At 31.8% G+C, this 18,508-nt stretch overlaps 2 protein-coding genes across 6 annotated transcripts; one reads left to right on the forward strand and one right to left on the reverse strand.

Annotated features, from left to right (window-relative positions):
* The first annotated feature begins 3,223 nt into the window (after positions 1 to 3,223).
* LOC18595614 (thionin-like protein 2) lies at positions 3,224 to 3,907 on the forward strand. The gene is made up of 2 exons (XM_007023650.3): positions 3,224 to 3,639; positions 3,722 to 3,907. Exons 1-2 carry the CDS (start codon positions 3,363 to 3,365, stop codon positions 3,778 to 3,780), a joined length of 336 nt encoding a protein of 111 aa, XP_007023712.3. The 5' UTR covers positions 3,224 to 3,362; the 3' UTR covers positions 3,781 to 3,907.
* A 6,191-nt stretch (positions 3,908 to 10,098) lies between these two features.
* Positions 10,099 to 17,091, reverse strand: LOC18595615 (RING/FYVE/PHD zinc finger superfamily protein). Of its 5 annotated transcripts, none has more exons than XM_088807622.1 (8): positions 16,876 to 17,088; positions 15,887 to 16,003; positions 15,607 to 15,692; positions 14,909 to 15,055; positions 12,964 to 13,066; positions 11,540 to 11,652; positions 10,965 to 11,132; positions 10,099 to 10,412 (listed from the first exon to the last, which is right to left on the reverse strand). In XM_088807622.1, exons 1-7 carry the CDS (start codon positions 16,880 to 16,882, stop codon positions 10,998 to 11,000), a joined length of 708 nt encoding a protein of 235 aa, XP_088663748.1. In that variant the 5' UTR covers positions 16,883 to 17,088; the 3' UTR covers positions 10,099 to 10,412; positions 10,965 to 10,997. The 5 variants fall into 5 exon arrangements, with proteins under 5 accessions (XP_088663748.1, XP_007023716.2, XP_017979365.1 ...); XM_007023654.3 differs by having other exon boundaries at positions 15,887 to 16,209; XM_018123876.2 differs by having other exon boundaries at positions 15,887 to 16,209; positions 16,869 to 17,088.
* Between the last annotated feature and the right edge of the window lie 1,417 nt (positions 17,092 to 18,508).

Here is an 18,508-nt window from a genome sequence, read left to right on the forward strand (position 1 = left end):
ACAAACATCCACAATCTAGTTATAAACATATAAAGTATACATGCTCAATATGATGATGATCTTGCATTTCATTTGAAAAATGTCACTTAACCATTGAGGATCATAGTTCAAATCATTTGGTGCTTAGGTTTGAAAAAATTTAGTAATTTTTTTAAAAAAATAATTTTTCAAAATTACTTAGTAAAGGAATTGATCATATCAAGACCTTTAGCTAGCTCAAATCATATTTGAATTAATTCTATTAGTAAGTTCTTTCTAATTAAACTTCTTTAATTAGAAACCTAAACCAATTTAGGAAACTTCCTAATTTGAGTATCTGTCATAACCATTTTAAAAGGTTTCATGTTCCAAATCATGTGTCCTAAATATTTTAGGAAAGTCCTTATCCAACTTTTAATCTTGTATTATCCATTAACTAATTGTAGAGTCATTATTAAAAGTCCTAATTTATTAGTAAATTTATCTTAATTAAAATTTATCCTAATAGGATTAGGATGTCATCTACTCAAGTTGACTTTCCATTTTAATTGAAATTATCTAATCTAATTAGATATTGACAAATTTAAATCATAATCCCTTAATTTAGGGAGTCCTCATCAAATGAGGAAGACTTAGTATTTTGGAGATTTTTGATTGATTCCATCAAGGATTCAAACTCTTTGATTTTAGGCATATATCCCTAACATTTAAGAGTCAATGATCAGCTAAGAAAAGAATCCTTCCTAATCATTGAGTGTCCAATTTCTCCAACAAACAACCTCTTTCTATAAAGCGGTTGTATCCTTCAAAAAGCTCAACCACCTCAGTCCGGTTGTTGCAAACTAAAACTGTCCAAGGAATCCTTGTGCAGCCTCAAATGGTGATCCACACCAATGAATTAGAAAATCCTTCTTTAAGGATTAGGAGTGTTATGCCTTGACAATATGCTAGCAAAGATGAGTTTCATAAACTCATAATCTACACAAAAATTTTGAGGCTGAACACACAAAAGAAATCAAGTGAATGAAAAACTATTTTTCTTCAGACAAAAAATGGCAAGACAAAAGGAATTTTTAATCTACCGTTCTCTTAATTTTTCAGTTGTTCTCTCTCAATTTGTTTGGAGGCTATAGCAAGGTATTTATACCTTGGATTAATTTTAAACCCTAATTACAAAACTATTTTGTAATTGTCAATTAATTCAATAATTTGATTAAACAATTTAATTGAGTCCTTAAGAAGCCTAGTTAACTTAATTGTTTAATTTAATCAATTAGGCTCAATAACTTAATTAAACAATTTAATTAATTAGGCTCAAAAATTTAATCAAACAATTTTAATCAATTAGGCCCAATGACTTAATTAAACAAATTTAATCAATTAAGCTCAATAACTTAATTGTTTAATTTAATTAATTAGGCCCAAAGACTTAATTAAATAATTAAATTAATTAGGCCCAATGATTTAATTAAACAATTTAATTAATTAGATACAACTTAATTAAACAATTTTAATCAAGTGCTTGAAAAGCTCACAACTTCCAATTTGATTAAGTCCAACTTGATCACCTCTCCCATTTTATTTTCAACATTCACTTTAAGTGTGTGACCTATTGGGCTTCTAACATGTTGGTAATAAACTCAACATATACTTCTTAAGTTAAACTTAGAATTAGATAAATTTAAACTACTTTAAATTTATCATTAATCAAGTTAGCTACCTAGAGTTCATAGACTAAGATTGGGATCTAACAATCCATCATGACCACCCAAATGTTGGAAGAGTTAAGATGGTTTGACTCAACCTTTCAATGATTAGCCTTTTAATGTAATTAATTCTCTCATCATATATCTTAGAGATGATAAGAGCATGGTGCAATGTCTACTTTTACTGATCTCCATATTCGTTCTTAAAGTTTGATCATTAGCTTTAGAAAAACTTATGAAACTCCTTTGAAAGGCCTCGCGAAACAAACTTCCATACTTGATCACTCTCACTACTTTCATTCATCACTATACAAAAGGACCTTGCAGAAAACTGTCCACTAATTTCATATTTCCATGCCAATTTATCACTCAGACTCATATCCATGGGACACTCACGGAGTAAACTATAAAAAATGATCCCTTTGACTTATTTCCCACCAAAATTTCTTCTACGTAATTCAATATTCCATACCTCTCATTCCCAACCCATTTCCCATACTCACACATCCGCACTTTTTTATTGACTGCTAAAGCATATATCCTAGGGAAACTCTCACTTAATATGAGCCCCTCAAGTGACTCAACATCCCAAAAAGAAAACCTTTTCCCATTACTAATAATAACTCTGAGGGGTTACCTCCCGTCTTCCCATCTATAATCTCCCTCCACAAGCATCTTTTATCGTTCTCATATGTCCACAACCACTTATTCAATAGAGCTTTATTTTTAAGCTCCCAACTAAGTAATCTAAGCCCACAATTCTCACAATAATTGCATACAATGCCCCAATCCATCAAATGCATCTTAGTTTTCGAGCCTCCTCCACTCCATAAGAATCTCCACTCGATATTCTCAATTTCCTTAGCCACCCCTTGCGGAATTCGAAACAATGACATGTAGTACAATGGAAACTAGAGAAAACGGGTCTCAAAATTGTAACCCTTCTTCCCATAAATATTAATTTAGACTTCTACCCCACAAGTCTAGCCTCCACTTTGTCTAAAATCAGTTTCCAAGTCTTGATACGTTTTGGGTTAGCTCCAAAAGGAAAACCTAAATATGTTGTGGGAAATTCTCCAGCTCTGCATCTTATAACTCTCGCCCAATCATTAAGTACAGCACGATTGACACCAACTCCATAAAGACGGCTCTTAAAGAAATTTATTATGAGACCAGATTAATTCCCAGCTCATATATAGTACTCCCAATGGCATATCAATAAGGCTTACTAAGAATGCCATGCTAGATGGTCCATTTTGTAAGTTTCAGCGGTGATAACAAGCCAAGTGTACTAAAGTTGTAAAAGCCATTATTTTTGACAACTACTGAAACTCACCTTTATTTTAACCTTTCCATTTTAGTGAAATTTTAATTGATTTGTCTTATCCTAGATAGAAAGATTTTATCTCTGTTCAACTTCTAATATTCTTTTATGGTATTTAAACCTTTGATATTTTCCCATTTTCCTATTGATAATTTATCCAGAGAGGTTAAATTAGACCCATCAATTCAATTTCCATATATGAGCGTAAGTGGAGAAGAACTTCCTACCACACAAACCTACAATTGAGGGTCTATATATATATAAACCTCTCTTGGAGAGCAGAAAGAGCAGATCTACTAAAGTTTCAGCCTTACCTTTCTTCCCCTTCGCAAACAAAAGGAAAGGGAATAAAAATGGAGGGAAGGGGGGTGGGGTCTGTCTTGATGGTTTACTTAGTGTTGGGGCTCCTGGTAGGGCAGTCCACCGCTTCTTTCCAAACCTGCTATATGGGTTGCTTCATCTGGTGTGTTATTACACCGAATAATACAGTTTTCTCTTGCTCTGTCAAGTGCCTCAAGGACTGTATTATTCCAAGCTTTTCTTTTCCAAGTGGCAAAGATACCCAATACTTCTGCAAGCTTGGTTGTGCTACCTCCTTGTGCACCGATCTCAGCTCCAAAGAAAATCCAGGTATATTCTCTCTGTCTCTCTCTCTCTCGCGTGCAAATGGACTCAAGCATAAACTCAAGTTTTTGTTTTAATGCATTACTAGGTGAAGAAAAAGTTGGAAGCTGTGTGGATTCTTGCTCAGAGACATGCGCCAAGAATTAGTTACCATATACTCGTAGATAGTGTTCGATGTACTATATTGTTAATTACCCAAATGATTAAATTTGACTGCATAAACTCTGATCAATGCTTCTCATATTTTGCAGAGAAACATAGTTTTGATTTAAAATGCAGTGAGCAGACTTAATTATTTGTTTGGCATGTGATACAGACAACACGGCTTGGATGGCTTCCACAAAATGAATTATTGTTTGGAGAGTCACGGGCTCAAATGTTCCAAATTTTAAGGTTGGCATGAGTCAAGTCGGGGACCACTTTTTATCTTATAGTCTTCAAGTTTTGAACAATGTTAACTAAAATTTGCAATACTAGATTACAAAAGTTAAAAAGTGATCAACAGATCCGTCACTCTTTAATTTTTATATAAAATTTTATATATAACATAATTATTTTTATAATTACTTTTTAATTGCTCTTAATATAAAATTTTAAATTAAATTCATTATTCAACGGCATTCGAGTCATCAATAATGTTTGTATAATAAATTACACATAAATTTAATCGTTTTCGAGACAATGCTTGATCCAATCGTAGCTAACCCAAAAATATCGAAGGAAGGATTCAAAGTGGGGTTTGGATACAAAACTCTTCATTTAATTTTCTGTACAATCTTAATCCAATTAACTAACTAAAAAGTCTATTTTAATTTATAATTAAACAATAATCTGAATACGCTTAAAAAGGACAAGGGAATAGAAAGAATAGCATGAGCAACTTGTCATGATCGTATTGCATGGCACACATTCTAAAACTATAAAAGGTAAAATTCAAAACATTTTAATAAAAACATTTTAATTTCAAAATGATATTTTTGATCTCTAAATTATTAACACCATTAATGAACCGTTAAAAAAATTATACTAAATGAATTTCAGAGAGTTGTTAACCTTCGTGCGCAGGATGCATGCCACCAAATTACGACAACAAAATCATGAGGCTGTTGCCAGAATTCTTCTCTCCACCTCTTCTACACTTCAATTTTAAAATTCATTTAAACATCAATAAGGCATCCAACAATTAGCTTAGGAACTCCTCCGATAAGGATGATAATATTGCACACACAAATTTCGTGTCAAAAACAAGATTGAGAAATTTGGAGATACATAACAATTTAATTTATTAGATGAGAAATTACAATTTTTAAGAATTTTTTAAAATAAAAAAAAATTAATCTTATAATAATTTTTTTCAATAAATTCGTTTCATGGGTCTTGAAAACTTGATCGATCTTGAACAATTAGAATTGATCTCATTCTTTAGACTGAAACAAGATCAAAGGGTAACTTTTTGAAAATTCTTGAAGCCTAATATCGATGTTTTTTAAAATTTCTTCAATTAGCTTGAGACTAGAGATTTTGGGAAGACTTTGAATCTTCAAAATCTTCTTCTGATTTGTGTTTTGAAATTTTGGAGAATTCCTTCTTTCACATCTTTCTCTTGGACTTGTAAGCTAGAACTCTAATGTGTCTTTGGATCTTCTTAAACTTTGGGTAAAATCCAAAAACTTCCTACTAATCACTTTAAAAAAACATTTTTACCCCTTTTGTTTTAAAATGATACTTTTGACAATGATTAATAATGTTAATCAACAATTTAAAAAATATAACCAAATATTAAATAAACCTTTTAGACACAAATACCCTCTTTACAAACTCATCTCTTCTCTCCAAAAATCTTAATAAAAAAAAAACTAAAAAGATTTTCATAAGCTTTCTTCAAAACTTCATCTTTTGTATTTCAGTCAACTTGAAGAATCTTGTAATAATCAAGAGTCATTCTTCCAATTTCTTTTTCTTTCAAGATTATTCTCTTCTCTCTTTAGATTTGTTTTTTTTTTTTTCTTTTTCTCACAACTTTAGCTCTTTTAACTAAAGGAATTTTGATTTAAAAGGAAAAGGGAAATACAAAGAAATTGTTGACCCTGACCCCTACCATTTGAAGAGAAGAAGATTCACTAACATTGATCACATAGAGACTACATCCGCCAAGGTCTTTTGTTTACTTTTTCTTCTTTTATGTTATTTTTTTGTTCAAAATCCTGTTTTTAACTATGAGTTGATTTGTGTTTTTTCTATGATTTTGTTATTCAGTATTGGGCTTGGTTCAAAATCCTGTTTTCATCCATTTTCAAAGTTCCAAGTCCTTCAAATCAAATCAAAATTCTTTTAATCATTTTTTAATCAAGGTTTCTCTTAATTTTTTTTTTTAATCAATGTTTTTGGGAGAGCAATGAACAACTTTTTTTAAAGAGAATATAGCTAAATTGAAAAAAAATGATATAAAGGTAATTGCGTTCTAAAACATTTATATGAGATTGGATCTTAAATTTTTTTAATGGTTGACTAACAATGTTAAAAAACAAAAGATTAAAAGCATCATTTTAAAATAAAAAGGACACAAAGTGCATCATTTTAAAACAAAAGAGACCCAAAATGTCCTTTTAGAGTAACTGAAGTGGAGTTTTTAGATTTTACCTCTTAAACTTTAGAGACTTTGTTGTTCAGATCTTATTTCTTGGACTTGTAGGAGTATGTCAAATGGCTTGGAGGAGTATTGTATTGATACTGCTAAATGAGAGATTTCACACGAATTTAATCTCTTTGATTTTATCACTAAATTATTTTAATTTAATTAGAAATAAGGTAGGATGACTTATAGATGATGTTTTTTGATTGTCAAGCTCTAAGAGTGTGTTTGGATTGCAAAATGGAATAACCATTTTACAAGAATACAGTAAGAGATGAATAACTATTATATAGTTTGGTTCATGAGAATAGAATAAGATATGAATTGTAATTATGGATTATTTTAAGAGAAAATTATGAGAAATAACCTTCCTCATAAACTCAATTCAAAAATATCATTTTTTATAATTTTAACTATTTTAGCCAATTTTTGACATGACTTGACAAAAATACCCTTTAATCAATTTCAGACAAATTAAAATGGTTTCAGTTTTTTCTATCCTGCCATCCAGACAAAAATTTCAAAATTAAATCTTAATTTCTCTCTCTAGTCAAATATTGTCTATCTCGTCATCCAAAGAGCAGAGATGACATCGAGCTCTTTCTTATTTTGTTTTATTTTTTTGGATGGTGGATCTTGGGGTTTTCAAGGGCGATGAACAGCGATTTTGCTCTTTTATGGTGATTGCAAGTAGCATGATGAATGTGGTAACTGGATGCTTTCTGGTGATGATTTGCTTTGAAACGTGTGCTGCGATGGAGATGCTTGTGTCGATGAGTTGGATCGGATTGGTTAAGATGATGGGCTCAAGGAGAAGGAACAGCTAAAGCATGTTTGATGGGTTTTATGATGGTTCACAGTTTTGTTATATCTGGGATTGGGATGATTGTTAAGTATGTTTGTTGGAGATTTTAAATTGAAATTGTTCAGAGAATATTTTGTAAAAGGAGTATATTTTGTTTTTGTATAAGGGGAGTGAGCAATGCCCTCCCGATAGGGATATATTTTATCTTACTTTGGAGGGTTATGGAGTTTTGTAACCTATCTTTTATGAAATGCATAATTTCATGGCTTAGCAAAAAAAAAAAAAGTATGTGTTTTAGGTTCTTGAGTTTATTGGTTTATTCATATAACCCAAAAATTGAAGAGTTGAAATTGATTAGATTGATTTTGAAGTATTACGAGACTAATTTTTAGGCATTGCGTAACTTAATCACTACGTGACTGATTTTTCGGCATTACGTGATTAGTTCTAGACATTGCGTGATTGGTTTTTAGGCATTGTGTGACTAATTTTCAAGCAATGAGTAAGTCACACAATGCTTTACTAACTAGTCACGCAATGCCTTACTAACAAGTTACGCAGTGCCTATTAACTAGTCACGCAATGCCATATCAGCTAGTTACGCAATACTTAAAACTTAGTCACACAATACCCAAAATCAGTCACGCAATACTTAAAAATTAGTCATGAAATGCTTAAAAACTAGTCAGGCAATACCCAAAGTTAATCACGCAATGTCCAAAGCCAGTCATGCAATGCCTAAAAACTAGTCAGGCAATACCCAAAGTTAATCACGCAATATCCAAAGTTAGTCATGCAATACCTAAAAACTAGTCACGCAATACCCAAAAACTATCAAAACTACTAAATTCTATTTAATAAGGTCAATAATTTCAAATGATATACCATATTCTACTTAACAACGTAATCAACGAATATGCCTACTTGACAAAAAATGCTCAAAATGTTCAAAGGTTTTTCTTCATATATCAAAAATCACTCTAAAATGCTTAAAAATGCTCAAAACGCTTAAAGATTTTCTTCGTGTATAAAAAACTATTACAAAATGCTTAAAATGCTTAAACATTTTTCTTTCTGGTAAGGAATACTATAGAAATGAATAGTTTGATGAGAAAAGCTCAAAGAATATGAGTCGGTTTGAGGCGTAGACCTAAACATATTTGACCCGTTAATAGGTTTCGGGTTGAGACCCGGAGCCAAATAAATGAGTCTGTTTCATTAAGGGTAATTTTATCCAAATTTTAATTCTCTTAGCTAAAAATAGTTAAAATTATGAGAAAACCTATTGTCAGAAACGCTTTATGCATGAAGCCTATTTAAAAAAAAACATTTATTTTAATGTTTGGTTGGCAGAAACAATTCTAGGAATAGTTAAGGAATAAATAGTAAATAACAAAAATATCATTTATTATAATATTTAATTTTTAATTTAAAATATTTATTTTTTATAATTTTTTATAATATTAATAAATTACTATTATTGATGTGTATTTTATTAGGAAATCTTTCTAGGTTTCAAGTATCAATACCTCATTCAAAGTATGATACTTCTAGTACAAATTATGATTTTTAATCCCAAAACATATCCAATTGACTCTCTCTTTAACCTATATTTCAAATAAGCTTATTAATTTACAAAATACACGTTTTCTAAGCATTGAACATTCAAAGATTTGTTCAGAAAACATTTTCAAACTAGTGCTCACCAAGTTAAGTTACATTCTTATCCCTAAATTGAAATGGGAAGAACAATGGTAATTCCAAGAGAGGTAAATTGACTAACAAACTCTTTCCAAGAATTAAGAATGATTTTCACTAAGTAAATTTTAAATAATGGAGAGTGAAAATGACATAAATAATTTTTATAGAAGTTCGGTCTTACCTAAATCATCTCTCTTAGCAAGAAAGAATTTCAAATCCATTAAAAAAATATATATGTTTTTAAAGTCTTCTTTCTTTATAAATGTGGCAGGATCTTTCAATTTATAGTAGGAAAACTTTTTAAAGCCTATGTACTGCATTTAATGTAAAAACTGGTAGTTGGTTGCTTGGAAATCCTACTGCATACTTTCAAATTTCGTATGAAGGTATGGATACTTACAGCCCTACTTAGGAATTTTGTTCTCTGTTTCAAATGAACCAATAGCTACCATCCTTGGCAGCGATACCTCAAGCCCAAACATAGGAATTCTACCTTTTGTTTCAAATATACTGATACCTACCATACTAGGTACCGATACATGAAGCCCAAACTTAAGAATTTTGCTTTTTGTTTCAAATGTTTCGATACCTCATTTAATAATATCGATATTTTCAAAATTTTATTGATACCTTATTCAATGGTATCGATACTTTCTGTATAAAACTTAGAATTTAAAGTGTTCGAACCCATTTTATTGCAAGCAAATTTAACCATTTCAACTTAAGATGTCAAGGGGTTTTCATACTTGTTTAAAGACTGAATCAAGAAATTTTGATCATTTGATTTTGTCATTTTAAAACTTAGGATCAATTATACGGCTATACGACAACATTCACAATTGTTAGCATCAATTCAAAATAATCAAGTGTTGCCTGTTTATCAGATGACATCGTGCTCGTTAATAAATGCAAAATAATTTTTATATATTTTGCATCAATTTTTGTACATTTTAGAACAAATTATTTGTAGTTATGTCGAATATAAATTGACAAGATTATATCAATGACAACATTCACAATTGTTAGTATCGATTCACAATTTTTAATATCAAGTGTTTATAAAATTCTCCAAACCCATTGTATAACACGAGGCTCTTTTAATTAATATTAATTACCAAATATATAAATAAAGTGAAAATTAGTTTAAAACCTACATTTGTTGTATACAATGTTCCGAACATAAAGTACTTATATATAATCATTTAAATAAATATAAATAAAGTATAATATAACTTATGATCCTTGTTAATGAAAATCAATCAAAGTTTAGATAACATATATATAAATGTAGAGACACCTATTTTCGGTAATATCAAGAACTTAGCCATTTGGCAACTATGAAAAACATAAAAAAAATAATAATAAAAATCATTTTCGCATATTTCTCTTATCATCTGTACAAAAAACAGAAAGGTATAACAAATATATCCCAATGAAGCCAATGACTATTGCACAAACACTTACACAGATGAAGGTATTCAAAGGACAAACTAACTTCCCAAGTCGATGGAAAGGCTAACGCACAAAGCTCAGTTCCACATAAATAGCCAGCCCAACTTGTCTAACTTCCGGATCAATGGTTGCTAAGGTTTTGAATTCTTATATCAAGAATACCACCAGCCATAATCATGAACCAAAACCCTGAAGCAAATAGGACAGAAATTTATGAGACTGACTGCAACCACAAGTAATTTTTCTTTTTTTTTTTTTTTTTTTTGAAAAGTAACAACAAGAACTAAATTATGTACACTATGTGCTATCACTACCCATGCTATCACTATCCATCGCAAAAAATAGCATTAAGAAGTGTCAGCTGTCTCAAATGATACAAAGACACTGAGCCTGTGTGCATGCAATTCAAAGATTAATGGCTCATGCAACAAGTGCCTTCAGGCTTGCTTCATAAACAGCTCACCTGGATACATACTAATTGATTGCCACCGTGTTTTCCATTCACACACATTTTGCATTGCATGTATATAACTACATCTCAACTAGACAACTATAGGGCCAGAGGATGGGAACAGAAGGTCAGGGACCTTAGTATGCCATGTACCAACGACCAACCCCTCCAAACAGACTTCCATATCCACACAAGGAGAGTGACACATTACTTAGGTATTTGTGAGAAAGTACTAGTGAACAAGAAAAGTAATACTGAAAATCAATTAGTACAGAGATAAAATTGCTCACCAGGATAACAAGTGAAATGCACAGGCTACCAAATTAATAGAGGCCTAACATTCTTAGCTCTGTCACATGGCTGGGGTCCAATTCCAGGATATTCTTATTATCTTCTCGGTCTTCAACTACATATTCCTGATATTGTGATCTTCCATCATTAGAAGTGGTATACACATTCTGTGCTTTGACATTAATAAACAAAGTCCAAAGATTCATAAGTGAGAACTGTCTGGGATCCTTTCTTTTAAAATGTGGGGGGTGAGATGGCTAGACATCAGATTAAAGCAACAGAATGTCACAAAATTAAGATGTGATTATCACTACACATACTATGAAATGAACCACAAGGAAGCTCATTCTATAAATAAGTTGATGAATGCAACACTCAATATTCAATAGCACTCTCAACTTTTAATTGAAACAAAATTCTTCCACCATTTTAATTTTAAAGTTGAATGGCTAATGTGTAAACCTGAAAATAAATCAAAACAAAATACCAAAACCAGGGTTTTCTCCTTTAATCTAATGGCACACCTTTGTTTCTTTTTCTTTTTTTTTTATCTTTTGCTCAACGAGAGGGATACCTTTGTTAATTCTTGTTTCGCAAGAACGTGATAATGTCGTTCATTGATCCTCTGTCCACATATAATAGCAATGAAGAAACCATAGAGCAAACCCACCAAAACAATTGCTAAAACTGCACGGCAGAAGAAAATAGTAGATACCATTAAATTTTTACTTTGATAGTATTACATCAAGATGGTAAACTCTGCACGCTGACCAGGTATGCAATCTTCTATGTCATAAGGAGCAGAATGGTGACTGATTGAACTAATAGAGAATATTGGTACAATGATGCTACACACACAACTACCAACAAGTAAGAAAAGAAATGTTTGGATCAAAAACAACCAATATTAATCTCTTTGGTTTGGTTCTTTGGGTTGCATGAACCCAAGTTCAACTCATGATATTTAGAAAAGACCACACTGTTTTTCCTTGTTCTTTGCTGCATAAGTTCCACTGGTCAAAAATATCCACACAGAACAAAGTGAGAAGCCTTGTAGGCAAATCTATAAAGCTTTCCTCACACCTTAAAGTGGATGCTTCTGCCATAATGTATTACTTGTCATTTTACCAAAACATCCTTCACCTTCCGTGTAAACCGCCAAGTTTGTTCAAGCAATAAATTAACATCTCTACCAAGGATTTCAATCAAAAATCATGTCAGAAAGCACCATCAGTTGTCCTGAAGTTTCATAACAGTACAAAGATATTCTATGATCGCTATTCATTTCTCCCAATTTCCAGCTCAATATTGCATGTTGTTCTTATCTTATCCCAGTTCATGTAGCCAACCATAAAATTTAAAAATAAAGCCTACTTGACATGGTAATATGCTTTCTTAATGCTTAAATTAAATTTAAATACAATATTTTCCAAGTTAAATTTCCATTTCTTTGTGCAGTGTAACATGCCTTTATAGTTGATTAAAAAAATTGCATTTACTATTGAGGTTTAGGAAATGGGTGTTGGCAAGAAATTCCAAAAGAGATATTTTTCTTCTCCGGACATTTCTTTACAATTGATTTAGTAAATTTCATGTAACTTTAATTTTATTAATTTGAAACTGGACTAAACTAAGCTTAATTTGTTAATGATTTGAACCCAAGATTGACGAGAGAAATAGAACAGAGGAGAGAATGAAGTTTTAAAGCATCATAATCACTAATATATTGAAACTGTTCAACCACCATGCTGCAAAATCACACTATGCAACATATACAGGAGAGGCAACAAATGAAGCATATATAATCACTGCATGAGAAATTCAAAGATTATGGAAACATGTACTTCATGCAATTTTTATTAATCCAGAGAAAGATTAAAAGAGGAGGGGAACTAAGCACAAAGCTTGTATGTAACCATATGTACATGCCTAAGTGCTTTTGTGCGAGTCTGTGTCAGAGAGAGAGAGAGAGAGAGAGAGAGAAAGAGAACCCAGTACCAGCCATAGTATAGAACCCATAAGGATGTTCATCATAGCCAAACATTTCTCTTAGTTCCTCCCCATAAAACTTGTAGACCAGCACTCCTAGGAATGCCACAATCTGTTCAAAGCGTGGTTTCAATTTACATTATATGTCTGTTGTAAATTTGTAACATAGAAGGACCTTCAAAATTGATCTGCCTAAAGAACATTAAATCAGCAGCCGAGTGCAAGTAAAACATCCAGGATGTAAAATGTAGACAACGAGAGCAGCAAATGGATTTTCAAAAAATGCAGATTCTGCCTGAATTTACACAGCACAAACACTTGTTACGTTTTCATTGAAGATATTGACTCAATGAACTTCAAACAACCTCTGATACTCCAACTCATCATTTTTCCTAGCCTGTGTCAAACAAATGTTTGCCACTTCAAAAGAGACAGGGGTATGAAGATTACAAAAATATAGACATACCCAAATAGGACAATTACCCACATCTGACACTCATACCCAAGTCTGAGCAACACAGCAAGCAACAAAGGACTTCCTAAGATTGCTGTAGTATGCACATAGAAGAATGATGGGAGAATAGAGCACCATGTCTAGAAGTGATGTTCTTTCTAGAGGTTTGACTTCAAAGTAAAAGCAACAAAAAATCATGGGTGCTACAAATGGAAGTTAGGTGCATCGCAATGGATAAATTATTCAAATAATATTGATAACACAATGGATGATTGGCCAGCCCAAGGTCTTCAGAATAGCACTACTTCTCTAGTATTTGAAGGTTTAAGGGATTGTATGGAGTTCAATATTCTAGTGAGAAAAGGTGAAATGCTATACTTCAAGGCTTAAGGTGCTCAAGCAAACAAGGCAAGTCATGGTAGCAACATACAATGTGCAGGCAAATAAAATAAGTACAAAAGGACAATAAGAGATAAAGAGCCCTAGGCAACCACAGCAACTGTTCCCTAAGCAAATACACTTTAAAGATGGAGGCAACCACACCTTAATGATGCCACAACTTTTCAAGGCTTTTGTTATTATTCTTTGCTCTCAACTGTCAGGTTACAATATAAGCATGCGTGTGAATGTACAGATATGTTATATGTGTATAAAAGCTTTGAATAGACACACAAACACACACACACGAGTTTTCCCAATTGTAACAGGACTCTACCTACTGGTCAAAAAATATCAATAGTACAACCAGAAACCAATTAAATTAAGGTTTAAATAATGATAAAGTCCCTAAACTATGTTCATTTATGCAACTAAACCCCTATTCTTATATTATATCCAAACAAGCCACAAGCCTTTAACCCTAACAGAAAATTAACAACCGTCAAACCCAATGCCAGTTGACATTTTCTGTTCACGTGACATATGATGTGGCGAAGTGGCCTATTCCACATCAGCTACCATGTGGTTACGTCATCTGCCATGTGGATAGAAAATATCAGTTGGCATTAGGTCTAACAGCTGTTAATTTTCCATTGTGTGTACAAATCAAAGGATAAAGGCTTGCTTGAGTACAATAAAAGAATAGGGACTTAGTTGTATAAATGGAAATTGTTCAAGGGCTTTTTTAGTACGTAAGTCTAGGATTAGCATGTAACAACTGAAAAACCTAATTCTACTCACACTAGAATGCACAGATTGATGCAACAGCCGAGTTCCAGTAAATCTAGGATTAACCAAAGTATCCTTGCAAGAAAAAATTGAGAAAAACCTAAATAAACTAAACTAGTGGCATAATAACTTAAACAAACATGATTTCAGACTCAGGGTTAACTAAATAATAAGGACTAAATAACTTGCCAATAATCCCAGAATTTGCTCTGACTTTATTTTTCTTAAACTTCTGGCAGTAGCATATAACTCCCTCAGAAAAATTCAAATGAATCGACATTTAAAGAAACATGCCAGATCAATGAAAGGGTATCTGATAGTCAACCATCATACCAGCTGAACAATTACAAAGATGAATGCATGGTCCCTTGCAACAAGGAACTGAAATTTCAATCTCAACCACCAGCGATCAGGTGGGACATTTGCACGTAATATGAACAGCGCCCTGCACTCTGTACAGTGAGCAAATGCAAAGCCCTCCTAGAAAAAAAAAATCCAAGAAATAGTATTGATTATCAAAATTAAAAACAGAATTTACAACATAAAGACAGTAAAATCATGCATTTATTTTAGCTACACCTGTAAAACTAAATGAACACGGAGATACTAAATATCTCTAAAATTCCATTATTCTAAGGAGTATTTAAAAAACCTGACAAGCAATCACAATTAGAAACTCAAATTCTGTAAAATTTTGGTATCCAGGATTGGCTGGATAAACTCAAACAAATCTCACAAAGCTCAATATTGGTTCAAAAAAAATTTCTTAAGTTCAACCTCAGTGATAACACACATAATATAAGAATCTGTAAGATAATAATAAATGTTTATGCTACACATTATAATTATCTAATACATAATGCATTATGTTATTGCATGAATTAAGCTTGTCTACTTAAACAAGCCAAACATGAACTCAAATTTTGAGCATGCCAAACTTCTCATTAATAAAGCATTTCAAACTTGAACTTTCCACAAGAGGCTCAAGTCATTTCCAACACTAAGAAAACAGCAAAGAAAAAGGCAATAACCTTAGTTGATCTCCAGTTATCAAGACAGGATCTATGGACATACTTCTGAGTGCCCTTGCAGTGGCACGGTGCAATTAAGTCATCACCTGAAAAATAAGTAATCATGTGCCTCAACATAAGTAGATCAGTTTTATGGTTTGTGTTCTGCACAAATCATCTTCAGTTTTCTCAGAAAAATGAAAATCCACCATCCAAGGTGATGATAGGGAACTTATCAAATAGAAATATATACATATATATATCTGTGTGTGTGTGGGTGGGTGGGGGGGTTAGTAACCACCTCCAATATCAAGGCATATACGGCATTGTGGGTGGTCTGCATTCACCAGATGGCAAGTTTCATCAACATTAATATCTTCCAAATCATCATCAACAACAACAGAATCCCCCCCAATGGCTGTAATTTCACACGAAGATGAACATTCTTCAGATCTTTGCGAAATATCAGACTGGCATAAGATGGGTTCACTTTCTAAAATATCTTCCTTTTGACTATCATTTGATACTAATTGCATCGCGAATTATAAGGAATCTCTACTAAAGTAATAAGGTCATTGCCAGAGCAATAGCTCCTACTGAGCATTTCAGTAATAGCCGAGGAACCTGAAAAATATAGGAAAACAAAGTTACACTGATCCATAAACACATCCTGCATGAAAGATCAAGGTGCAGCAATACACGTGAGACCAGATGACAGCATCAAATATCAGGCAATCAGCATTCCAAATTGCTCTTAAAACTTGTATAATATCCATAAAAAATTTAACTATGAACTAAAAAAAAAGGCTATTTCCAAACCAGATGTATATCTATAAACTAGAACAAATTAGCCACTGAATTTTTACGTGGGTGCGAACCAATGGGAAGTTCCATAACAGCAAACACCAATCAAAAAGAAATGCAAAGATTCTAAAGTATTCTCTCTTTTCCCTGTCCAATTGTTTGATTCCTTTAATTCGTCTTTCTACCATATCATTCAAGCAAGCAAGAATTCTTTGCATCAATAAATATATGAGAAAAAGGAGAATCTATCAGACCAAAAACCATATAACGCATAAAAACAAAAGCTTACTGAGTTCAATTATTGAAAGGGAACAACTTTCCCGGAAAATTACAGAAATCAAGAAAGACCCAGATTCTTAATTTCTTTAGCATACCAGAAAATCCAATGCTATTTCAAGATTTGAGAAGAAATAAACGAAGCAAATTAACGAATATGGGGAATTCCATAAACGTGTGGGAGAAAAAATTGAAGGGCAGACCTCACACCTGTCATTCAGCAAATGTTTTGAGGAACTTCATCATTTGATATTCATAAGCATTTGGTTGATTATTTACAGTTGAATTTCCAGCCAAAGTCAATCAAATTGAAGATAGGAGACAATAGAGACACAAGAAATAAGAGACCAGAACCTTGGAGAAACAGACCAAAATTAAATGATAAGCAAGGGGAAAAACCAATGCTGTTTGATTTGTAATTAATTATACTAATACTCAGCAGTGACAAAGTTACCGCATAAATATGAAAGAAAGAGAACAAACCACTCTCTGTTGTCCACGCTAGGCCAATGCATTTCGTTAGGTGTGGGAATTCTATAGCTATTGGGCTATGTTACTATCCTTACAGATCTTAACCCAATAAATCTGGGCCCTTGTCTTTGTCAAGGTTTGACCATACCGGGCTTTATATCATCTTACCCTAATTATCATTTATTATGGTTATTGCCCCTACAACTTTATAATTATTCAATTTCAGACCTCAATAGGATTCATGTGATATATCAAACTTATACACAATTAGTTATATGTGATGTGTACCCATCTAAATGAGGCTTTGCCTTCCCCTTTTTATTTTAATTTTTTATCATCTTCCCCGTTTTATTTTGGGACGCTATGGTTGAACTGAGCCCTACCATGCTTGAAGCCACGTTGGTTGAGGTGTCAAATTTACCCTATCAATGAACCCAAAAGAAAGAAAAAGAAATTAATATTTTAAAAAAGTTTTTAAATTATTTAAATATTTTCAATAAATTTTTATTTTTTTATTATATTCAATTAAATTTATATTTTTTTTTTAATAAACTATTTAAATATAGCTGCCACGTATCAGTATGTGTCATGTAAACAATGGCCCGTTTCAAATCTTAATTACTTTTTATCCACAAATATTTGGAGTATCTTTTAGTGTTTAGACTTAGAGTTCCAAGTGTCGCAGTGACAATTTCATACCCAGTGCCACTTAATTATAAAAATATATGATAAGTTATTATATTAATTATTTTCCATCAATCATAAAAGTATTGATAAGTATTATGATAAAATATTATAAAGGTCTTGATCCGTGATAGCTACGAATTTAATTCCACTATTAATATTAGTATTTGTAGTTACGTGAATATTATTTTATTTATTTTTAGTTAAACTATATCTACACTTTTTTTTAATTTCAATTGCTCTCTTATGATATTTTGTGCTTTTTGTTCTTAATTAGTATTTTATGGATTTTTTTCCTCACTAGCATTTTATAAATAATTTTCATTCTCATAAAAGATTAAGTTGTTCATTTTGTTTAATAAAAATTACAAAAAAAAAAAGAATAGATAAATTAATTTTTAAGGCTATTTTGATAATATTACTAGATGAAATGAACATCTTAACTCCTTATGGAAAGAGAACTTATCCACAACATTCTAATTGAGAAAAAAAAAATCCATATGGTACTAATTGAGGGGGAAAAAACCACATTGTGTCATGTGTAGGTAGAGTTTACCTTTTATCATTTTATAATAATTATATATAAATACAAATATTTTTAAAGTATAAATAATTTCAAATTTTGTAATATTAATCAATGAATTATTTCATACTATAAAAATTAAGGAAAAAACATTTTTAATAAAAG

This window comes from Theobroma cacao, chromosome 6 (assembly GCF_053813885.1).
Source record: "Theobroma cacao isolate CCN51 chromosome 6, ASM5381388v1, whole genome shotgun sequence".
Classification (NCBI taxonomy): Eukaryota; Viridiplantae; Streptophyta; class Magnoliopsida; order Malvales; family Malvaceae; genus Theobroma; species Theobroma cacao.